The sequence below is a fragment of the Columba livia genome, chromosome 9 (assembly GCF_036013475.1).
Source record: "Columba livia isolate bColLiv1 breed racing homer chromosome 9, bColLiv1.pat.W.v2, whole genome shotgun sequence".
Classification (NCBI taxonomy): Eukaryota; Metazoa; Chordata; class Aves; order Columbiformes; family Columbidae; genus Columba; species Columba livia.
Window position 1 is genome coordinate 17,688,597 of NC_088610.1, and position 12,907 is coordinate 17,701,503.

The 12,907-nt window shown below is 41.0% G+C and overlaps 1 protein-coding gene across 4 annotated transcripts in view; it reads right to left on the bottom strand.

Annotated features, from left to right (window-relative positions):
* The window catches only part of NYAP2 (neuronal tyrosine-phosphorylated phosphoinositide-3-kinase adaptor 2), a 138,727-nt gene that overhangs the window by 70,027 nt on the left and 55,793 nt on the right, over positions 1–12,907 (bottom strand). For all 4 annotated transcript variants that reach the window (XM_065074043.1, XM_065074042.1, XM_005513091.3 and 1 more), the window contains one exon: positions 6,973–7,271. In XM_065074043.1, coding sequence (XP_064930115.1) covers positions 6,973–7,271 — 299 coding nt within the window. The remainder of the gene's footprint in view (positions 1–6,972; positions 7,272–12,907) is intronic.

Sequence of the window (12,907 nt, forward strand, 5' to 3'; positions counted from 1 at the left end):
GCCAAGTCTTGGGCACAATGCAATTCCCAAATGGGTAACTAGATCTTCATGTCTTTTACCACTGCATGGTCTATTTTCTGTTCAATGCTTGCAGCTTCCATTAACGTTAATGAGTATGCATATGTGCCTCGAGGGTAAGAACATACTCCCTCTGTGGCTTCAAAACTTGTTTATAAATCCCTCCAAAAAAATCACATTGTGTTGATTGCTCTGTGCAGAAAGCTATCACAGCAGCTATAAGAACTGCTGCTTTCATTCTTTCCTTCCCCCTTGCCCTCCCTCATCTGAAGGGTTAGAAAACAGACCTGGAAAGAAGAAGGGCTGGAGGAGGTGGCACACAGAGGAACACAACCCAGCACTGGGAGCTGCAATCTGAAAACTGACCCTTCTGCAGAGAGGGACAAACTGAAATCTCAGAAAAAGCAAAGAAAATCAAACTTCAAACCACTGAAAAACTACTCTACCATGCTAGTGCCCCCCCAAAAAAGCAAAGCCTTTGAAAATGTCTAAGCTACTAAATGCTAGAGAACAGACCAAAATCTTTGCTATGTCGCCCTTCCTGCTATAGCGCAGGTCAGAGGGAACAAGCTGCTTCAGCAGCCAAAGGAGCCACCACAGAGCAGAGGCACTGCTGGGCAGAGTCCCACAGCAAAGGCCAGGCCAGCGCTGCCCTCCAGACTTACAACCACTGCGACAGCAAGGAGGCTGCTGAGATGAGGGGCTGAACCAAGGGCAAGAAGTGCTAGGCTTCTAGGGGACACTGCATTGCTCCAGTGCTGCTGAAGGCACCGTACCTAACCCCATGCCACACAGGGCAGTTCGTCATGTGTAGTAGTTAAGAGCCAACTCCACCTCACCCTACTGCCAACAGGGCATGTGTTTTCTGATGTTGGCTTTGACTTTTCCCTCCATCACTGCCAGCTGCTTTCTCCCAACATACAGTTTCAAGTTAAGCCCTCTCAAGCCTGCAAGAGATGAATTACAGCATACAAAAAAATATTGGGTAATGCAGTACTGAGATCAAGAATTGGACTAAGGTGCATGAAGGAAAACAGACAGTACTTTACTCATGGCTGAATACTAGCTTGCATTACACCTCTGTAGCTAATGTGAACAACAGCTGCAGTTTTTTGTGTGTCATAATGCTGTGCTTAAAATACAGAGCAGACTGTAGGAAAGAAGAAAATTATCTAAAAAGCATACAGTGTACAACACATAAGCACTCACACCTCTTAGGCACAAGGACACATGGGGACTCCAGCTGAGCAGTGGCTGAGGAGGCCATGCCTGGAGGACACCCTGCGAGCTAGAGCTCTGGAGGCAGCACACCCCATCCTGCCCCAGCACTCAGCCTGTCCTGCCCCTGTCCCCAGACCCACACCCTGGCACTGCAGCAGCATCACGGGGCACAGTGACAACAGACCCTCGTGAAGGAGGAGTACATGGCAAGAGCCACCTGCATTAATCTGGTGCCCATTGCACAGGGCTCTAGCAGACCTCACCACTGGATGCTGCTCACCGCCCTGCCCGCCCCATTCCCTGCCACAGCTCCTGCCCAGCAGCACCCGTCTCAAAGACACAGCCCTAAAATACTGCATTCTGCTACGTCAGCACTGGGTTGTCACATCTGGCAGCAGGCCAAGGAGATAGCCCAGAATTAGCAGCACCTTAACCTGCCCATAGCTTTACCCACCAGAGCTCATCTGTCAGTCCCTTTAGACTCATTAGGTCTGAATAGGGCTCATTAGTGATATTTCTTCCTTTAGTGGGCACAGATAAAAAGATACAGGACTAAGATCTGGCTAGAAGGAAGGACATGACATGGTTACTGCAGACGACACTATTTGAAAGTCCAGGTTGTATACATTATTGGCCAAGGTAGGACATGAAAGGAAACCAGCACCATGCAAAAACAGCAAAAGTGCTAAATCCCTTTAATCCAAGTTCTGTTAATGACAGTAGCAAAAGTTCAAGTTTACAATGCAGAGTCACCAGTCTAGCTGACAGAAAACTAGATTTATGAGAGAGACCAGCTGGAAGGCAACCCCGGTTACAGTTACTGTAATTGCTTTTCTCGAGAGTAAAATTGTCCTTACAACTTGCCCACCTTTGAAGATCTCTGAGGAACACAGAGGCTTCCACTGCATGGGCTTAGAAAGCAGCACATAACACCCAGAAGGAAAACACTAAACAAAGGGAGTGGGTTCAAAAATTGGGGATCCCTGCAAGCATTTTCATGTATCAGACCTAAACTTCCCAAGGCCTCCGGCAGGAGCAGAATTACAACTGTGAACAGCATTTTGAAAATGCTACTCTGAGCTTTAATTTGCTTTTGTGTGCACAAGTTTGTATACACATGCAAGTACACACAACTTGCATTTTCATTATACATAAATGTGCATATAATATATACATAAATTATATTACATATTTTATGTGCACATATTTATATAACAGCCATTCATATTACTAAAAAGAATTTTAACAAAGAGTTAACTTTCAAAATGCAATTCACTTATACCTCTTCATTTCTGTTTGCACTGCAGCAGACCTGTAAACCTTTCTTGTGGACACGTAGGGATCATATCTAAGAACACTGCTTGAGGCTGGTTATGTTCACCATTTATACTGTTTTATTAATTTCTTTTTTTGTAAGATTGGGCAGCAAAAGCACATCAATTAATTAAACTCCTGCATTTTCTCAATAAAGGGCCTCTCAGGATCAAGATTAGATATGCCTTCCATGCTGAAATGTTATTTAAAATTACCCTTTTCAGTTCACTTCTCGCTTCCAATGTGAGATGTACAGGTCACAGCTACTTTTGTTTGCTGTTCCTATCAGAGTTTAAAAACCCCACAAAAAGGCAACCCACATTTTTAAAAATAACTTTGTAGGAACCTGTCATGGAGGAGAAGTGCATTGGGTGGAAGGCGTCCAGTGGGTGCACATGAGAGGTAGCCAGAAGAGTGAAAAAGGAATCCTGAAGCCTAAGAAGGGACACGAAAGTGTGGAAACGCAGCAACAGAATTAAAGCCAAGTTAAGGAGGATGCGGCCTTCAGGGTGAATAGTGCTCTTTCAGGCAGAGTCAAGGTAGACTGGGATGAACCTCAGAAAGCAAAGTGTTATCACACTGCTGCACGATGAGACAGGGTTAATATATGTCATTGCAACTTAAAAGATTCTCATACTCTCACAAATTTGGAAACAAGAGAACTTACAGAAAAAGTGTACAGAGCTGGTGTGGCTGTTACTGATGCTATTTGTGCTTTAGGAGGAAAAGTTCTTTCAAGTTCATGATCAAATTTCTTCTGCCACTTACATCTGCAGTAAAGTCAAACTGGTATTCAAAACATAATCTAATGTTATGCTAGTTATTATGATGGGGTGGATTCAAAATTTAGACTTTACCATGATCAGAAAAAGAACAAAAGTTACCATTGGTAACTGCTTTTGTTTGTATAAACTACACCATTATCAAAAGGCAAAAAGTAAACATGTTTAACAAAAATGAGTGGAGAAACTGTCCCTGGTTGCCTAGGAAATGTAGCAAATACCTTTTTGAAGTAGCCACAGGGTCAGACAATAGACATTACAATCTGAATTATTCTGCATCACCACAAAAGAAATGAGCTGGGAACAATTTTGTGACAGTTCCTTTGTAGAGATTCCACAATAGCTGATGGAGAAACAATAGGGTTTTCCATCATTGTTTTCCATAGTTCCTGGAAAAAAGCTGTAGCCATTCAGCCTGCAAATACCACAAGTACATAAAAATGTATGAGACACATGCATATACAAATATTTTGGTACAATATGGACAACAGCGACTGAAAGTTAAACGTGTGTGTTCTTGGACTTGAGCTTCCAAAGACCTCCCTAGAAGAATGTGAATATTGTATCCTATGGACTGTCTCACCTGAAATTGGAAATACAGGTTCATACTTTCTTGAATTCAAAGACTGCTACTAGAATGAGAACTACTAGATATGGAAAAATGTAACCACTTGCACATAAAAACCAGACTGGCAGACTCAGAGCTTCACAGGTTTCTTTGTGCTAGGCACAATTTCAGATATTATTTTTGCAGGGAATTTATTGTAGAGCAACAGCAATAATTTCATATTTCGGGACAAAGCTGGTTTATTATTTATACTAAATCAATACAGCAGACAATGAACTTTCATCTGGTTCTGCTCATCTTTAGATGTCCTCATCAACATAGGGCCACAGTTTTCAGATAACCATTCCTAGTCAGATGATGACTGTGAAAATCCTTTAACCAAAACAAACATGTTACCTTGGAGAGCACAGGTGATAAGAAAGCCTCTCCTGGTCACAGCAAAGCATTTCAGGAATCCAGCCTGATCATCCAAACACGATACTGAACCACTCGAGTATATCTCAGACTTTAAATTTTGACTGCTCACTTCAAAAAAACCCTACAATCTGGTTTACTTTCTACATATCAAACTCTTCGGTGAAACCCCTATAAGTCTGACACATATAAAACCAGCCACATACAAACAAGGAAGATATTCTGACATAAGAAAACCAAGGCATGGTTAAAGGGTTTTGTCAATCCAAAATCTCCAGGAACTTCTTCATGATAGTCTAAATGTGCCCATTGCTGCACTACATGTAAATGAGCAGAATAAATATAATACAGGTCATGTATCAAGTATCACAGAGATTCTCAATATTCCATTAAGGCATTTAGTCACACTAAAAGGTAACATTTAGGTATCACCTTTCATGCTAGTGATGGAGTACTACCCATTCACCAGTTCTTTCCAGAGATCTTGCTATGAATATTCAGCTCTTGACGACAATAATGAATCTGAGGTGCTCTGCAATACTTAGCACTATGGTGTAGTTGTACCATTGTCATACAGATTATCCAAAGTGAGCACCACCGCAACAGCATGTGTGTCACTCATGACCATCATGTGATGGGGAAGATCAAGCTCAACCTGCACAGAGTGGGAAGAGACAAAGTGGTACTTGACCTTGGAAACAGAAGTGTCAATCAATTTCAAACTTTGCAGTCTGTCAGAGGGACATGGCTACATATTACATCCCTGGTGTCATGTATCAGAGGCAGGAGGAAATGAGGGAAAGGAAGTAAAATTTTCAGAGCCTTCCAAAGCAATAATGCTGAATAAGATTTAGTTTCATGAAGACACAGACTGCTTAAGGAGTCTGCCATAACTTCCGTGAGACTGGTAAAATACTTAGATGTTTTTCAATTATTCCTGCTTCAAGGCTGTCAAAGTCTCTTGCTTCTCAATACATGAGGAAAAGGGCTGGGGTCAGGTGTAAAACACACCTCCTTCCTCATCATCCTAGAGAGAATGCCAAGGTCGGCTATACCAAAGAGTACAATATACTCTGTGATTCAATGCACATCTGCAGGAATATTCATTGAACAAGGTAGAAAACATTAGGGTTTATCTCACTGCCCTGGCTGCAAAACAAACTTCATTTAGCCTTGGTATTTCTAGTTGTGCAGGCCCCAGAAGAGTGCTAACACATATTAAAGAATTATAAAAATATATTAAAGGATAGCGTTTTTAAAAGAACTTTTGAGTTACTTAAGAGGTCCTGCCTATAACCTCAGAGCATATCACACTAAGAAGTTTGAGCCCTGCACTTTCTTCTTGTATTAAATGAAAGACTTGAAAGACTTTCTGATATGAGATTTTCAATCTATCTGTGGCACAAATTTGAATGGTTTCTATGTAGGCTTTTGTCCAGTAAAATTGTGATAAACAGCTTTTATTAAAGGCAGCTACTTAATGCTTGGGTTTGTCATGTTAGTCTGTTCAGTGAAGTTGATGTAATGGCCACTATAGAGGACAAGTTTTGTAAACAATAGTAAATGTCATATGCAAAATAACTACCATCAACACCATAAATAAATCTAGAGTTTTGTTCAGTGTCTGTGTTCAATCTTGCAATCGTAGACATACTTGTACCAGTTAAATCAGACATTCCTTTGCATCTTCATTATCACTGATGCCTTTTTAAAATCAGATTTGCTGAAAAGGGGTTGTAGCATGAATGTAACTAGCAAGTATTTCTGGCCACAAAAGGGATACACACTAAGAGCACAACACACTGCATGGAATGTCAAAAGTGATATGTAACGCAGCAATGGGAAAGACCAGGACTGCTCAAACCCATTTGTCCCTAAGGGTTCCCTCTTACAGTTCACACTGTGAAGCAGAGTCATCCTGATCCCTCCTAGCAGGGAGTACAGCTGGTCCTGCTGCTGCACAAAATGCATTTCCAGCATGGAAGAATGGAAGGAGAAGATCCCTATAGCGTTAGCTCATCTTTAGTAAAATAGTTCAGAGTAAGGAAGCAATATCCTTATTCAACACATTTGTTTATTTTCTTCTGATTGCTGCATTGGCTTAAATCTACCTGGGAGGAACAGGAAGAAAAAAATGTAGACTCATATGCAAACAAAAGCTTGGAACAACACATTATATCATATTGGCTACAATTTTTACCCATGGATGATATTTCCTTGCTGTAGAGTTTCATGGCCATGCAGCATTCTTTCTAATATTTTCTATCCTTTATTTCTTTATTGAGGAGGACCCTCTCCAAAGCTGTGGTCTGCACAGTGCTAGGGAGCAGTCCTTGGCTGGCATGCAAATAACACTGTCCTACATGCCATCTGATAGCAATCTCTTTTTCCCTTCATTTTGAATAAAATAAAATAAAATAAAAAAATCCCCAGTATATAACCAAGCCACGTAAGTGGCATGGTTCTGCGAGAAATGTCAAAGGTTGGCAATTACCTACTGGTCCAAAATTTGGAGAACAGTGATCTAGAATATCTATGCTGGCACTGTTATACAAGTGAGGAAACAGAGGTAATTCTTAAACGCAAGATGAACAACTGGATAATCTCAAAACTGGGTCACCAAAAACCTTTTTTCCAGAGAATTATAGCATTTACCTTCAGTCCTGTCTGGTAGTTTCCCACTTTTACTTGTTGTTCCAGTGTTGACTGTTTCAGATGAGGTGCTCAGTTTGGTGTTGGGGTCTCTCTTAGGTTTTGGAGGCGGCTGCTTACGAGAGCTGCTACTTTCATCATCAGTTCCTCCAACAGAATGAAGAGACTGGGATCTCACGGTAAAGCCGCTGGAGCAAGGATGTGGCAGTCTGTCCTGAGGAGCAGGCATTGTCATAAATCCCATGCGGAAATGTTTCCCCACGTAGCTTCCTTCATTTCCTCTCACTACTTCTCCACCTATGCTGTAAGAGAAAATATGCATGTAAGTAAATGATCTACCTCTGCCTGAGCTGTACCTGGAACTAGGGTCTCAGTTCTGCCTGTAATGAGCAAATTGTACTTTTGAATTTGGAAACAAGCAATGCTCTTTTCTTAAAACAAGATGACCACTAGAATAGAGCAGTCTATGTTTCAACATAAGTTGCCAAAAATTGAAACATAGATACACCACTACGTATTCATTCAAAATTTTATAAGAAGAAATCAATAAAAGTTTTTGTTTGGGTTTTATATAGCATGGCGACTAGAAAATGTCTATAGAAGAAATTCCAAACATTGGAAGTTGGAGCTGAGTTTTCAAGAAGACAGGAGGCTGCAAATAGGGCAAAGAATGGAGCTTCAGAAATGCAACATCGTGTATTGATCCGCACTCCCCTGCACTCAGCTTTCACTACAGACACTCATGTACCTTGGGAAATAAGGCTCTCTGGGTCCAATCAATCATTTCATTTCAGATTAAAGATTGGTAAAAGAAAGAAATGCTCTAAAAATTACTTGGATATAGGAAACTGAACATAAATATCTCATCAAATCCACCTGAAGCTGCAACATGAGCAGCATCAGACTAGCAAGATACAAACATAGGAGATGAAAAGGAAATGGGCTGTGGGACATCAGGAAGAAAATAAACTCCAACCATTCAGAAATACAGCTGGAGAAGAAGGAAACCTCAGTGCTGTGATACCAAGTACTACATTGCACTGTGGATGGCAGGACTGAACAGCTGGTATATTCCTGCTATACTCATGCATACTTATCAGTTCTGAAAAACAACTCTTACGAATGCTTATACTGTAAACCTACAGCACATTTCAATTAAGTCAATTCAGCAACTATGTAAAGAAAGTCCACAACATATACAGGTCAACATGGGCCAGTTGACAAGGAGGTTTGAAGTGGTACCAACTGTGTGCATGCAGAAATGTCAGCATGAGAACTGAGAAGTCCCAGAAAGCCCTGATTACCTCCTGTTTCCCCTTCACACAGAGTGAACGCCTAAGCAGGGTCAGTCTGCTCTGTAAGTTTCCTACTGGGTGTTGCCTTGGGCTGGTACAGTTTATTTGGTGCTGGAACACATCTCCTTCTTTGAAAGACGAGAATGTTTCTCAACAGCTCATGCAAAGAGTAAGGTCACTTCAATCCCTGGTACTGTCCCCATCTTCACTATAGGTAATACACAGGCTGTATCTAATTGTCCTAAGAGCATTAGATTGGCACCGTGCAACACCCAACTTTGTGCAAGATAAAGCAGAACCTTTGTTCGCTTACTACTGGTCCTTGCATTTTTATTTAATTTCCACAGGTCCACTTTCCAAATCGGTAACAACAACTGAAGAGGTCTAACTAAACATATGCCAGTCTCCAAGGGCACTGACACCCACCCACACGTGTACGCACACACACACATGCACACTCACTGGTCCATGTTCATAACCAGGTTATTACTGAATCTTAATTGGCATCAATTCCAGAGAGAATTGCTGCCAGAAAGATCAAAAGGTAGAACTCATTAATTTGAAGATTAATAAAAAACCTGTAGCTAATTTAAATGATTAACTATGCCTCTACTAATCTTTCATAAATCGTTCTGAAAATAATATAATCCTCTGACACTGGACTACAAAAAGGGACTGTCACATTATTTAAAGATTACTATCCAAACATGCTGAAGAATGCAGGTGGGGAGTCAGATTCCTTCCTTATGTCCATTGGATAAATCACATTTAACAAATAAAATTTCAATTCGCCATGTTTCTGATGTTAAAATTCTTAACTGGTTGCACTGTTTAATTATTGCCTTTACTTCACTGCTGCGTGGAAGTGTTTAAAGCACACACTATAGGGCAGACTCTGTTCTGGGTGGACTTGCACAAATTCCACTGAGGGGATAGGTCTCACCCTTTTCCTAAGAATACACAAAACTGCATTTATATGAAGCATGTTTTTTTTGCCAAACTGCTACGTCTTGTATTCCAGAAATAAAAGCTTTCAAAATGTAAGTCTGATGTCTAAAAGCACTATGTCATCGAATAATTAAATCGTGTCCTTTCTGTTTCCTTCCCTTCCCTTCCCGTAATTTTTTCATTCTTTACTGAATTCTTTTCAACATCATGGATGAAAACCTGTCTCACCTGCTTCCTAATAAACAGCCTATAGCCAGGTCAGAGGGGCTGCAGGTGCAGATGGAAACAGACCTCGCTGTTCTGCTTTACGGCTGAAGTAGATCTGGTCTTGCTTTTCTACGTGCTCTACTCAGCTACTAGACAAAAACAACAGGACACCATTTCCGTCTTTTCAGCTACATTTAAAATACAGCCCATTTATCTTTGAGCATAGGAACCAACCTCCCCCTGATGATTAGGCACTGTAAAACCCAAGCGGAAGAAGACTAGCCTCTAGCTCTTGGTCCTGGACCCTGGTCATTGACCAGGATCACAAAAGGTTTAGGTTTGTTACTGATGCTGGTAGCAAGCTCCCAAGTGTCAGGCAGCTGGTGTATCCATTCTAGCACAGCTTGACTAGTAAGTGGAAGAGTAACGTTGGGTGGAATGCCAAGTTCATGCCTTGGTAACGGTGAAATCCACTGTCGTGCAAAGAGAAAGGAGTCACTCCAAACATACACCCAGAGCACAAGTACACAAGCAAGACAGCAGATTTCTAATGTGGCATCCCCCACCCTCAGGCAGCAGCATGCTGAAGCTCCATTTGGACTTGCGCAACGCAGCTTCGCAACACACAGTGCTGCTGATGTTACGTCATGAAACCAGACAGAATTAAAGGATTTATTTATATACTCCTCCTGCTTGTAACCACAGGAGCTGGCTGTGGCAATTACTACAGAGACAGTAAAAGAAAATAGTTGTGTAGATGATCTCACTCCATTATTTCTGACAGGAAAGAGCCTGTGCTCCTCATTGTACTGATAATGAGTTCTATCTCATTTCAAAACTGTATTATGCGAGTTGCTGCAAGTATTATACAGTTTATTAATATATATGGAAATACAGATTTGGATTATTCCTGTGGGAGTTTCAATTTGAACTTGGCCAGGTTCAACTGCTTCTCTGACAAAGAATTATGTACAGCATTCAAATAACTGCTAAAAATGCAAGACGTTTGTCTACAAAAAGAGACATGAATTGTATAATAACAAAACTAATCATATGATCACTCATGTTACACACTTAAAGCAAAGCTGTCTTTGTGCTGAAGATGCACTGTGGCATTTGCCTGGGTCTAGTGACTGATGCTGCAGTGGATGGAAAACGGGCAGTGCAGTGAGATTGGCTCCATTCACCCTTAAGGAGAGTGTTCAGAAGCAGCTCTCTTTTCAAAACCATATTACAAGAGCTTCTCCAAAGTCTACAAAACAAGTTCAGTGTAGAGCAACAGCTGCTGCTAGGTGACACATTCCCTCCTCACATGCACTGGAAGGTAAGTGAGCTTCCCAGCCCCTTCCCTCTTCCACGCAGTACTGGAATTGAATCACTACAACACATGATCTGCCTTAAATCACTATTACTGGATTTCAGCTTTCATTTCTAAAATATGAACAGGAGCTCCAACTGATGGATCTGATGAGCCTTGTTACACCTCCAATACAGGTTTTATCTGTCATCTGAGATTTCCGAGGTCAGAACTGGGCTGGCATAAAACCACACTGACCTTGCTGTTCCTACCTGCAGCATCAGCCTGCCTGCACGTAAGCTGGAATCGTGGCAGTCCGGGGCACATTACAGCCCAGCGTATTGTGCTCTGCCTCCTCTATTCTATCGTAGACACTGGAGCATTGACCAAATTACAGCACAGAATAACTGAAATGTTGATGTGTTTAAAGAACTACAGAGGGGAAAGTCTTTTACATTATTCATTTTATTATACATCACAAAAGGGCAAGTTATAGAGGAAGGCTAAACATTAAAAATGAACACAGAAAATAATCTGAAGGGACAGAGCACAGGCAAGGTCATTTTCACCTTGCTTTGCCATGAGTCATAATGTTCCTATTGACTAGGAATATATTTTCAAGTTGTTAAGTTAGAAACCTAAGAAAAAGTACTTGTCATCACATTGCTGAAAAATACATGGCAAAGAAAGTATCCAGAGGCTGCCTGCCTCAGTCAGTGTGGTCTTTTCAATTTGCATTGTTCCTACTTAGCATTGCAAATAATGATTTTACTTTGCTGTGAAGTTTCATTACTCGATGCAAGCAGAAATTAAATTAATTCCTGGAAAACAAATTAATAGTTGTGTGAAAACTTTTGTTTTACTTGGTGTTACTGCTTTAACTATAAACAACGTGGAATATTAAAATCCTCAGCACAGTTCCAAGGAGTAGGAGAATTATTAGGAATACCTAAGTCCCATCAAGTCAGAATACCCTGGAGCTACATTTTCTTCCCAGCCATCTATCTACCCTTGTTCTTGGTATTCATCCAGAAATTCTCTTATCAGTTCAGACTTACAACAGATTAGTTTCATGCCTCAGGCACCAAGAACCACTTGGTAGTTTTCCACATGGTTTTGCGGTTTCTATTTTTCTTCCTGCGTGCCTTTACGTGAGACTTTTTGACTTTTTATCTGCAAGTTCAAAAGTGGAACTACACCTGATTATGAGACTTGACCTCTTAAGCAGCAGGAAAGGGAATGCACTCTGCTGGTGATGTGCCATCTTCAAAGGTATTTTGCTATTTCTTTGGTGTGATACACACCAGTTTGGGACCACAGCAGGTCACTGTCCTTCTCTGAGTGTTGAAATTCCAGACAACCAAGAGAAGTCATTTCAATAGCAGCTGCTCACTCCTCTGGTTCATGAGGAGGAAGAGCTGGTCACAGATACTGGTTTATTAGCTGATAGAAACTGGGTTGGGAGTCTCTGCAATCTCCTCTGCAGAAATGGGTAGAACTATGAATTACAGGGCAAATAATGCACGTGGATGGCCAGGCCTCTTCCCTATGGGGAGCTGCAAGCCCACACAGTGCTAACCTCCAGTGACATGCATGTAATCTGTCAGGGAAGCCATCTGAGTCAGAGACTGAAGAAAAGAGAAGTCACAAAAAATTAACCGTGATGACGCAGGGAGGTTTCTCTAAGTCCATCATAAAAATGACTAATCATCAGCAAAAATACGAAAGGAATAATAATTCTTAACTCAAGGATTGTATATGAGCTGGCTTGACTGAGCTGCTCAGTTGATAAACAGCAGTTCATCCCTTGGTGCATCTACCTTTTTCTGGATTAAGAGAATAGCTGCTGTTATTTTAGGCTTTTTAAAACCACTTCCCTATTCTTACAGCAATGAACACCCAGCTTCTCTGCTTACATCAAATGTTCTGAGTATAAAGGGCTGAAATGGCTTTGAAATGTCTATTCCCCATCAGAATAAATTATACACACACATACTAAGGATGACACATTTTACTTTGTATCTGAGAAGCACTTTCAAGATTAGCATAAATTATATTTGTAAATTAGAGGTTGGATGCCAAAAAGCAGAAGATATACTATTTTTATCCCCCTAAACATGATTTCAGCAGACCATGAAATGTAATACTGAAGAAAGAAGGGCAGGATCACAATCACAGATTCAGGAACTGC